The sequence below is a fragment of the Solanum pennellii genome, chromosome 5 (genome assembly GCF_001406875.1).
Source record: "Solanum pennellii chromosome 5, SPENNV200".
Taxonomy (NCBI): Eukaryota; Viridiplantae; Streptophyta; class Magnoliopsida; order Solanales; family Solanaceae; genus Solanum; species Solanum pennellii.
The window spans coordinates 3,341,648-3,353,450 of record NC_028641.1 but is presented as its reverse complement, the minus strand read 5'-3'; the positions used below and the strand labels follow the sequence as shown (position 1 = coordinate 3,353,450).

The 11,803-nt window shown below is 33.8% G+C and overlaps 1 protein-coding gene and 1 pseudogene across 1 annotated transcript; both read right to left on the bottom strand.

Moving 5' to 3' along the window:
• Window positions 1–151: 151 nt before the first annotated feature.
• On the bottom strand, window positions 152–8,549 carry LOC107018521. Its single transcript, XM_015219023.2, has 12 exons — window positions 8,345–8,549; window positions 8,162–8,260; window positions 7,986–8,070; window positions 6,977–7,046; window positions 6,071–6,131; window positions 5,905–5,958; window positions 4,917–5,073; window positions 4,749–4,839; window positions 4,508–4,617; window positions 1,149–1,255; window positions 626–736; window positions 152–531 (listed from the first exon to the last, which is right to left on the bottom strand). The coding sequence occupies exons 1-12, from the start codon at window positions 8,432–8,434 to the stop codon at window positions 412–414; spliced, it is 1,155 nt and encodes a 384-aa protein (XP_015074509.1). The 5' UTR covers window positions 8,435–8,549; the 3' UTR covers window positions 152–411.
• On the bottom strand, window positions 1,262–4,501 carry LOC107018520 (annotated as a pseudogene).
• Window positions 8,550–11,803: the final 3,254 nt, after the last annotated feature.

Here is an 11,803-nt window from a genome sequence, read left to right as displayed (position 1 = left end):
GGGGGCGAGTGATAGCTCGATTACATGTCATTGTAATACTTTGATGGCAATGTTCAATTGTACAATTCTTAGTCAGCTATTTTTTCTGAGTAGACTGTAAGCAATACCCCAGCAAAAGTCATAATGAAGAAAAAAAAGGTTGTCAACGATATGGGTATAAAATCGACAGAATCTGATTATGTTTAAAACCAAGAATTGTTTAATATACATATGTTAGTAAGGAAACTCAAATCAGAGAACAACAATTCCACACATTCTCAGTTCTGTTGAGACTGGAAAGAGCAAACGATGAAAATGGATAAGCTTTCGTTTTTTTTTTCTTTTTGGCGCTTATTTTCATGTTACATAGATAGAAGTAATTGTTTAAACGGAACCAATGCAGATACCTGAGTGAAAATAATGCAAATGGGTTTACAAGAGTCCTTGAGTCTTTCGAATTTCAGTGGATGACATATCCATACGGAATTTCTCGACTGGTATAGGCACAAACATGTCTTTTAGCTCTGCTGGGATGTCGAAATCCTCAAGAACCTAGAGAAATAGACATGATATAGAATTCATAAGAGTTTCGAAAAGATGTGAAGTGTTATGATACATGACGGTTGCAGAGAGTTTGTTACTGTACCTTGAAAATTCCATTAACATTCCGACCACCCACTAGGAAAGTACATCCCGTGTTTTTACATCCCAGAAGTATCTCCAACATCTTCCCATAGTCATTACCATAGTACTTTGGCTGGAAAGAGCAACTTGCAAAGATCAGTACATACACTTTTTGGGAACCTTCCTATTTATATAGCGGGTTATCACCCCATTTATCAGCAAAATTGATTATGCAAAATTGAGAACTTGAATCACAAATAAGGAACACTTTTGGTATTTCCGAGTACATACTTTTGTTTCATATCCTTTGTATATTCATAATCTTGTATTTAAGTGCTAGTGTTTCTATACATGAATATAACTTGCATCAGGTGCTAGTTACGAGATACTCTTAGAAACCAGCGGTATAGCTGGATGTTCTATCACAAAATTTGACAAAAAATCTCTTCCTCCCAATAATTGTATTCCCAAACTTTTTATTGAATTTACTAAATTCTTGATCTCATGTAATCTCAATTTTGTAGAAGCAAGTGAAAGAACCTTACATGCACAAGTCTTGCAACTGTGTCTGCACCAATGACAAAAGCACTTCCAGGAAAAAGTTCTGCTTTCTTGTAAAAATATGGCTGGTTAGATACTATGACTGTCTTTCCTGCATTTTCAAAGGCCGAAACTGTTGAAATGTGCTTTAAGTCACTGCAGTAGTTAAGTTGAATTTCGAATTTTAGTTAAGTTGTTGAGATATTTTAGGTTGTTTTAAATTTCAAATCATCCAGATTATGTATTTTATGTTGACTATTTAAACTCCTCAATGCTCAGTAAATTATTGCAAGCCATTTCAATGACAGAAACCATTCAAACATCAGCATATTTTGAATATGAAAACAGGGTAAGAATGTATTTATTAGAATAGGAATAGGTATACACAATCCTATGTTGGAAGGCCGAAAAAAGAAAATTGAAAATAACAAAAACAATATACAACATAAACTTCATTAGTGCATGACATTGACAGAGGAAAATGGAACTGATTTTCCAACTAACTTGTCTTATGGAATATCATAATTTGACTGAAAGTTGTGTCTGTCCTCTGTTATTAACTACTGGTACAACCTCAACAAAGAAAACCATCTGAGAAGAAAACCTGTTTTACAGAGGTAAAGACTAGCATTGACCAACAAATTCATTCATAGCTTGGTCCCACTAGACGTGTCCCAGCAGCGGCGTAGGCAAATGTATGCCAGGGTGTCCAATTGGACACCCTTCGTCCGAAAAAAATACAGCATATACAAGTAAAATGATAGACGAAGTGATTAAATAACATATTTTGGATACCCTTGACATAATAGGTTGTTATAGCCTAGTGGGTTAAGATGTCTTGAATGTGGGTTTAAACATCTTTAATGAGTCAGTGCTCACGTATTCAGATCTCACTTGCAACAATTTTTCCCCTTTTTTAAAAAGAGCTTTTGTTGTTTAATTTTTGGACCCTCTTCATAAAATTTCTGGCTCCCCCACTGTCAGTCCCAGACAAGTTGACCACCCATTGCATAGAACAGTCTTGCTAACCAACTGATATTGAACAAGTTGCCATCGCAATAAATGCAGAGACAGAAATGGCTGCCCAAAACTAGTCCCAGTACTTGATAAAACCATCCCAACCACATGTCGCAACTTTACTTTGTTCCAGAGGATGCCACTCTGCACCAATACAGACCCCTTCATGACACTTGGGAGTTCTGAAGACCCTACACGATTTCCAATCCCAAAACCAGCATCTGCCTTCACCATCTCCTGACAAGACAAACCGTCCATCTGGTGAGAAATTGACCTGGCAGGCATAACCAGCAACAATGTGTCCAGCAAATCTTTTCTTTTTATTCAGCTGAAATCTCTCGCGTACTATAAATAAGAATCTGGTAATCCAGACTTTGTGCTGCAATCCAATTTCCATTTGGATGGGGCAAAATAGATGGCATGGAATGCATATGGGGTTCACTTATATACTTAATAACAACCGGAATACCATATTCCCAAACACGTAGTGATTTATCATCACTAGAGGTCACAAACCTCCTATTATTATCCACAAAGGTAATTGTATTAACTGCCCCCAGATGTTGATCGTACTCTTGTGTAATCTGTCCACTGTTTATATCCCACTGCACAATCTTCTTATCACTCATTCCAGCCAAAAGTTCATTCTGCTTATCAGGATTAAGCCTCACTACATAGGGTATCTTACCTGTCGAGAATGTTTGAATTACTTGTCCTGTTTCTGTATCCCAATACTTAATGTGCTTATCATAGCCAGCTGCCAAAAACTTCGACCCGTCATTGCTAAACCAAATATCCTTCACTGCCTTTGTATGCCCCATGTAAGTCCTCATACATTTACCGGAATTGTAAACATCCCAAATCTTCACCTTTGTATCCATCCCAGCTGACAAAATCAAATGACCATGCTTAGGGAAAAACCTAATAGCTGAAACCACTTTCGTGTGTCCACTCCAATTATGAACTAATCTCTTTGGTATATAACAATGATCATTAGCAGTCTTTCCATCCTTTGGTGGAGCGATCCAAGACCTACCCTGATAATCCTTTTCTCTTTACCATGAAATGTGCTCTTTTCAACCATAGGCTCCACCTTATTTTCATCACCACCTCTTTCTTCAACCTTCTTCTTAGCATACTTTTTCTGCTCCCCAGATAATTCAACTTGCAACCCTTCTTTCTTTCCAGCCCGTGGACTCTTCCTGTTCTTCATCAACCACATGTCTGTGGACGGATTTTCAACTTCCGTCATATCCACGTCCTGCTCAACACCCTCCTCCCCCATTTTCTCCTTCTAACTTCCTCTTCTTCTGTTCATGCTGTGGTTATGTACACAGAAATAGCATCACATCCCTTCATTTTTTCCAAATCACCGCTGTAGCTATTTTGGGAGGGTTCAACAGCATACCCATACTTCTGAAAAGTATTGTACTGCTCGTCAAATACAAAGGATTCAATGGACGCGACCTCAACGAACCCTAGCTTGTGATTTCTGATTCCTTGAGCTAACCCTTCCTTCGCGTACGGGTGAGCTGGGCCGTAAATTGGTGCCCATAGTTGTTCAACATCGAGTTGAATCCAACGAGGTGTTGGGTCGGGTCAAGGGGTTTGGATTGAGCTCTGGCAGCTTCGCCAGTGACTTGTAGGGTTAGCATGGTGTCATCAACTTTAGGGGCAGCGGATTTAGAAGGAAGCATTCGGATTGGGGAAGAATCAGGTGAAGGATTTTGGTCAGAAAATTGAGAATTAAGGTTTAGTGGCGGCCATTCAGTGATTTCGTCGTCGGGGTAGGATTGTAAGAGATCCATATTGGGATCTGCAGCAGATATGTGATAATCGGCAATATGTCACAACTCACAATATGTTTATACTTAACTGAATATATGTTTATACAATTGAGTACAAGCTCTGAGAAATATAGGAGAGGAGTATCATTACATTAAAACCCTATTTATAGACATTAAATTAGACTCCTTTTCCTACTAGGACACAACATTATAATCCTTTTCCAAGGAGGATACTATATGCTATTTACATTCCTATTCTTATTCTAAGTAGGATTGTGTATACCTATTCCTATTGTATTAGTAATAATACTTAGATATGAAGGTAGTGAATACATATACTTCTCTCGAAGTTCCTTTTCTTGTTTTCCTATTTGTTTTGCATCAAAGACTGAGTGACGATTTTTAATAGTTTCTGGAAGGAAACAACCTCAAAGTACAGTTTTGCATTCTAAGCCTTTGAGAAGCTTGACAAAAGAAGTAAAAAAACAGGTCATGTAGCCATTTTTCAACTCTTACTATCTGTATCTGTGTGTGTAAAGTATCATATTTTAGAATCTTACCAACTTTTTCAAATTGTTTCACACGATCATTGATTTGAGGTATTTCCAATGGAGGTTTGTCTGCATTGACAGCTGACAACTCAAAACATGGATATCCACCACCGCATATACTGCACGAAAAAATTTGGCATTCTGCTATAAGATGTAATTCATTTAGCGATAAACAGATCTTTAGTGATGCTTAGAAAAAATCAGATCTTTTCAATAGTAGAAAACCATGTTTGATGTTAGAGAGGTGTACCTGGTTGCAATTTCCAAGAGCTTAAGGTGACCATCATGCAATGGATTAAAGGAACCAGACAGGATTATTTTCCTCTCTACATTAGACGAGTCTGCAAAATTCCTGTATCAACATCTGCAGTGGATTGTTGGCTCTGAATGTGACTATGTTGATTGCATTAACACATACCACTTGAGAAAGGATACACTTTGAAGCATATAATCCCACTGAGAAGTTGCTTTAGCTCTTCCTCTTCATCAAAATTCTTTTCATATTCATCTGGAACTTCTGATTCAGTCAAGTCTGGAACAAAAGTTCCTGGAACCTTGCTAGCATTCGCAATTGCCTGAAACAGAAGACAGAAGCTAATATAATAATCTACGGGGTGGATTTGATGGAAGTTCCAGCATAGATGGATTAGCAAGTACTACTACTCAATAATGAGTTAAAGAGGATCTACAGAAAATTTCAACTGCAGACAGCTACATTTTAGGTATCTACAAACCCACACTTCGAACTAAAACTCTACTGGTTATCGGTGATTGTCTTAAAGTCTCGATGGTGCTAAACAAGCAAAAAGCGTATCCACTTAATAGACTTGTTCAGTTGTAGAATACACAAATATATAGCTGCAAAACCAAGAGAAAATATTATAATCTCACCGGACAAACAAGCATGGATAAATGATAGAGGAAACAAGCCCATTCAATGTAACCTTCCATAACACATTTAACTTTAACCCTCCTAATATCAAGATAATGCAATAAAGTCTGGCTTCTACTAGCGAATTCTATTGGGGAAATACCTAAAAGGCAGAATTAAAAACTTGGACTGAAAAACTGGAAATGTTTAAGTTTTGATTATTTACGTTAAGGAGCACAGTTATACAATATACACATTCATCTAACACTATAATAAGCAGCATAATGCACCAAATCCCATCAGAACACTAAAATAAGTAGCATCTAGCATTGGCTATGAAAATAAAGAAATACCTAAAAAGAATTGGAACCTGTGAATTTCCAAATTGGCCATGCACTATACATTTCGTTCAGGTTATGTATATTTAGTTGATTTAACCAGTGCAGTTGTATGTTGAACTTGTTTAATTATCCAAAAGGGAGTATGAAATGTTCTATTTCCTCTTTTAGAAATTCTATCAAAATTTTATACACACCTTGATTAAGTATTGACTCGAAACTCCATCTTCCTGCTCACGAGTTCGCAGACCCTGTATCCATCCATTCAGTTTAAGCAAAAGCAGAACTTCGGTCATTGAAATCCGAAGATCCTAATTTAAAGAAGATAAAGATGACTAAAGGAGAAACATGCATGAATGATACCTTAGTCAAAGTAACTGTCGAGGTCCAAAACCGGTCAGATGTTCTGGTTGACACGTGAAACCTACTCATAAAGCACTACTAATGCTCAGAAAGAGATCCAAATTTTGAAGTACAACTCAATGAGGAATAAGTTCTCAAATGAAAATTCCAATGCTTGGAATACCAATTAATTGGGGCAAAAGGCATCTTTGTAGCGATCCAAACATGGTCCACATGTGTCTTTGAAGGGATACAGATCTTTCAAACTTAATTAAAAAGGCAAAGTTCGGTGCTTTTATGCTTCCCTTTAGGGGATACAACAGACAGATGAAATGATTCTAATATGAACACAGCTCAACCACATTTTTAGAAAGAAGAACTTTTGTTCTTAATGTCCATACATATAAGATGTCAACAAAATTTGTGCTTTGTTGATACCAACTTAAAATGTAGGATGTACATAAAATATTAGCATAAGTTTCGTCAACACGGACACATATACTATTCCTGACTGCAGAATCTTTTGGCTTGTCTTCAACAACCAAGAGAAGTAGTTATCTTCACGACATTCTAGATATCAAGATCAAGCAGGAAACCGCCATCATTAATATTATCTTGTGCTTGGATGACTACTCTTTAGTCGACCAGCTCCATTTTTCAAAGAGGAATAAACAAATACATCTTAGCATTTATTATGGTTTGCCTTAATCTGATCCATTTCATGTTATCGTAAAGGCAAATGGTAATCAGGATGGTCACCTCTTCTTATAAAATAGAAACCTCACGTGAATCATTAAAAGAAAACCAGTTTATACTTCTAGTGACTCTAGGAAACAAAAATGATGATTCCTGAATGCAAGTTGCTCCTAAGGGAATAAGAATCTGAAAAGATATATCAGTAAAGACTGACTGATGCTACAAGAATACCTATGATCTCCACGTTTTGGTTGTGCACTAGCCAAGGCACCAGTAAAACCCACACCTAGAACTGGTGAACCTGTACAATCAAACAAAATGAAATCATGTCATTTAAATAAAACAACACATATCCAGGAATAAAATGTTACTACTAAATAATAAATGGTGAAACTTTTTAATACACATCTAGGTGTAAAATAGCCAGATGACTTTGAATCAAAGTGACCTCACTGTTTTACGACCATGCACATAATCCAATATAAAAATGAGGAAGAATAAAATTAGGGTGCCTCCATTTTGTGAGAGAGAATATTTATTAGATTGAGTAATAATAAACTTATGCTGATACACCTAGTTACTGAAAGGATGGCTTGGCTTCTCGGTTGTACCTATTGCCTTTATACATCTTCATCAACAAGCACAAATTTCACACGCTAGAATGTCATTACAGCTTGTCATAATAGGAAACTGAAAACCTTCATCATTTATGCATGGCATACAAATTATTACATACACATATATCAAATAAATCACTCCTGATTAATCAAGCAGTCATCTAGGATATGAACCTTCTGCTCATTGTCTTCCAACCACATCAATTTGACATAGAAAGTTTTATCTTTCTAATCGTTCTCTACATGATTAACTATCAATCAAGTAAAATAGGCCCTAAACTGTAAGGTTCAGAAAAAGATGCACATAAGGACTTCCCCTGATGTTGCAACTTAGTATTACACTCGCCTATGCATGCTTAACTTCCTAGTTCTGATGAGATCTTTTGCCTTATTATTAGTATGATCACATCCCTAGCATATTTAAACTATTTACCTACCTCCTTTTTTCTTGGAACTGATTATTCTTTGAGCTCACACAGACACAGTTTTCTCAAATCTCTCAACTGAACTAGAAAATTTCTAGAAATGTATGGCCAAATTCATTTAGCTAAGAGATAAAGTACAAGATAACACCATAAGATACATAATCAAACACAAAATTCCAATAAATTCAAATTCACTACCTGGTTTAGAAAGCTTTAATGCTCTATTGTAAGCCAACAATGCCATTTCCTCCGCCGTTTGCGAACTAGCAGCTTGAGCAGGAACCTGTTCCAGGAAAAAAACGAAAAACACAATTTCTTAGCAGTGAAATCGCTATAATTGCAAAATCAAAGATTACACTTGAAAATCAAACTACCTTGCCAAGTAATTGAATCATAGACATTCTGGAATATGTAACTACAGATTCAAGCACAGTGTTCGATGCTCCCGGAACTGACATCAACCACCCCAGCGCCTGTACTAATTTCATAACATAAAGTGATGTTAACAGTTAGATTCAGCTAAAACAACAAACTTATCACAAAACAAATCTAGAGACCTGAGAGGCTCCGCCGGAAAGATAAATAACAGCTTGAGTAGGAGACGAATGTATAGCTTCCACTAGAGCTCGGCGGCAACTATCGGTCATCGTCGCCGTCGCCGTCGCCGTTGATGGACGAATACGATCAGTTCGCTAGATTTTTTTGTCAAATTGATTGCTTCGGAACGTCGTCGTTTACTGCAGTACCAGAAATTTAGAAAATTACCATAATGTAATTAGCAAAGCTCGTTAATTAATTGCATCACAAAACTAAATTATGTCTTTAATTTTTTCAAAATTAAAAATAAAAAAAATAAGAATATAAATTGGTAGAAAATCAAATTAAGAGAGGTGTTTTGATATCTTACTCTTATTAATATTTTAAAGATATAATCTTTTTCATTAAATATTTATTGTATTTATATATTATTAACTATAATTGAATTGTGTACTGTGTGTGTCATTCATTTGATGAAAGCACTCGAATCAGTTCTGATGATCTCATGCTTTTATCTTAAATTTAAAATGACAAATAACTTAAGATAATTATTTTAGAAATTACGATAAATAATTTGACGAGTGATCCAATGTGATAATGTTAATATTTCAAATGTCGTTTTGGTTGATAATATAACACATTAAATATACTATGTCGTTTTGACAGAGTGTATAAAAATAATATAAAATATAGTGCATTAATAACATTTGTATTAATTATGATGATATTTTTTATACGATATTTGATTTAGTATACGAAATATCAATCAATTAATTGGAAACAATCCCAATGACTTGAAATTTTAGCAGTAAGTAAATAAATATTTTAATTAAATGACTTAGAATTTAGGTCTATTTGATTATTTTCCTTGACTGCTCCTTTAATCACGCTAAATTATGAAATTTGAATAGACAATTTTTTATTATTTGCGTGTATGGTAGAATTTATTTGGCATAAAATTTAAGAAAGAGTTAAATAACGTAAAATTTAATAGAGTTAATCTTGATTTTCTAGTAATTTTTTTTGGCTTTAACTAACTGACTTTTTATTAGTGGCTGAGCTAGGTAGAGTTGATATGAACGTGGTTAACTCGCTGAGCTAGGTAGAGTTGACGTGGACGTGGTTCATCTTAACTCTCTTCGATAGAAAATTACATTAGTTATATAATATTATATACTTACATATACGTGTGTGTTGAAACTCTCTTTAATTTTTCTGTGTGTTTAATTTATTATATTTTGAACTTTTATAGTAAAAATCTTGAATTTATTACTATCTTCTACTATACAATAACAACATTATCTTGCTATTGCGTCAAATCTCTCCTCTATTTTATAGAACTTTTAACGAATTGTTTGATATATTAAACTTTCGATATTTTTATATTATGTAAAACTTTTAATAAATTGTTTGATATATTAAACTTTCGCTATTCCGTAATATTGTTGGATCACATATCAATTCCTATGTACATTAGCTAATTTGGCATTGTTTTGAGAGAATAAATAATAGTTGATTGATTGATTTTATCCAAATTTACTTAGAGATTCTTTTTTATTATAATATATTATATAATATAAAGTGAACGTGGTGTCTATTTCATTTGTGCTATGATTATTATTATGTAATATTGGGACCAACTTGTATATAAATAGAGTCAATTTTAAAAGTAAATCAATGAAAAACAAAACAAAAATAAGAAGAATTTCTTAGACAAAATTATTGTATCCACATGTACTCTATATTATACTTTTTTTACCAATTAACCATAGAAAAAAAAAATATTCTCTTTAGAGGTTTAATATTGAGAATACAATCTTTCGTATAATAATAACATATCAAGGTAATATTCTCACAGTTTAAAGGATCATATTATACGTAAATTTTATTTTTATAAAGAATAAAATTAATAAATCTTTCGATTGTAATTTCGAAATCATCTCAAAACATTTAGAAATCACTTCACCAAAGGTATGAAGAAGATTTTTAGGTCAAATAAAAGCATGTAGAGTGATTAATTAGTCAGTCAAAGTGCATGCTTTTATAGAAATCTGTTACTAATTATTATTTAATTTTGCTAATTAACAATAGATTATTTTTTAACTCAATTGTCCAACAATATAAAGACAATCCTCACTGTCATATTTGGACACTTTTTTACCAACTTTAAATATTGGCCCTACATCTCTTATTGTAATTCTAACCCCTCAAAAAAAAAATGTGGTCCTCAATTAATTTTTTTATTGTTACAAAATTAGCTAATTTGTACTTTTTACCATTTTTTCTTGATAAGATAATAGAGTTAATCCAAACCTAACTTGTTCTGAGTTGTCATTTCTTTTCATAAGGTATGGTCCATCACTTGGGTACATATTTCCAATTTCTAGAAAGAAATAATAATTTATTTTTGACTTAAGTCACTGGCGATCCTTTTTTTTTTGTTTGGTTTCTCATCCGGTGTTCGGAGTCCACATTGGATTTCCGACTAAATCTGGATCGCGCACTGCAGGGTCCATTTGGGGGTGACGCTCCCAACAGAATTTTCTCCATACCCAAGACTCGAACCCAAGAACTCTGGTCAAGGGTGAAGTCAATAACAATCCCTTAAATATAAAAAAGTTCTTGCTTAACGGACTAGGTAATGTCGTGGAATTATAGATTGATTACGATCGTAAAAAATTAACTATAGATGGAGATGTTGTAGCAAAATTGATTGCAAAAGAGAGGGAAATGGGTAAATAGTGATAATTACTCATTTTATTTGATTGAATTGATAGGTATATAATTCCTATTATTATTTTATTAAATTTAATCAAATCCGATAAAAGAGAATAATCATGATAACTATGGATCAACATAAATTTTATTAATTTATGAAAAATTCTTATAATATAGATTTTTATTGGGAGATACCCATCTAAGCATGCATTAATATTCAATTGTGATAGAAAGTTTATGCAAAAATGAAAATAATATTGGCATACTAATTTTCCAAGAGTATGGAGATCTTAATTAGAGTATATATACTGTTAATATACATTTGATATCTAATAGACTAATACAATTTGTTGTCTCTTATACTATTCCTTTTATGAATACTTAGTTAACATGTTTCCTTTAACTATTATTTTTTTTTAATAAATATTCGGTATAACAAGAGTTAATGAAAAAATGAAAAGAAAAATTAAAAAAGATTCTATTATACTTTAAGAAAAGACATTTCTCCCTCATTAGCGATGGAAAGAAAAATAGAAGTGTTTAAATAAAAAAACACTTTAATTAAATGTTAAAACGATTGGAAAGAGGGATCCCTGTGCCATCATCGGGGACGGCAATTATTTAGCTAGTTAATTAACCAAAACATTGAGTGGCTCAACGGAACATTGTGCATTCAACAGTTATTTAGTTAGTTAATTAACTGAAATATTGAGTGGCTCAAGGGGACACTGTGCATTCAACAGTTATTTAGTTAGTTAATT

What these genes read in the sequence shown, in the direction of transcription:
- LOC107018521 (XM_015219023.2), bottom strand. Translation starts at nt 8,434, where the DNA reads ATGACCGATAGTTGCCGCCGAGCTCTAGTGGAAGCTATACATTCGTCT. An exon ending in ATTAAAGCTTTCTAAACCAG is followed by an intron (nt 7,047 to 7,985) that starts GTAGTGAATTTG and finishes TTGATTGTACAG; the next exon opens with GTTCACCAGTTCTAGGTGTG. An exon ending in ATGTTAATGGAATTTTCAAG is followed by an intron (nt 532 to 625) that starts GTACAGTAACAA and finishes CTATTTCTCTAG; the next exon opens with GTTCTTGAGGATTTCGACAT.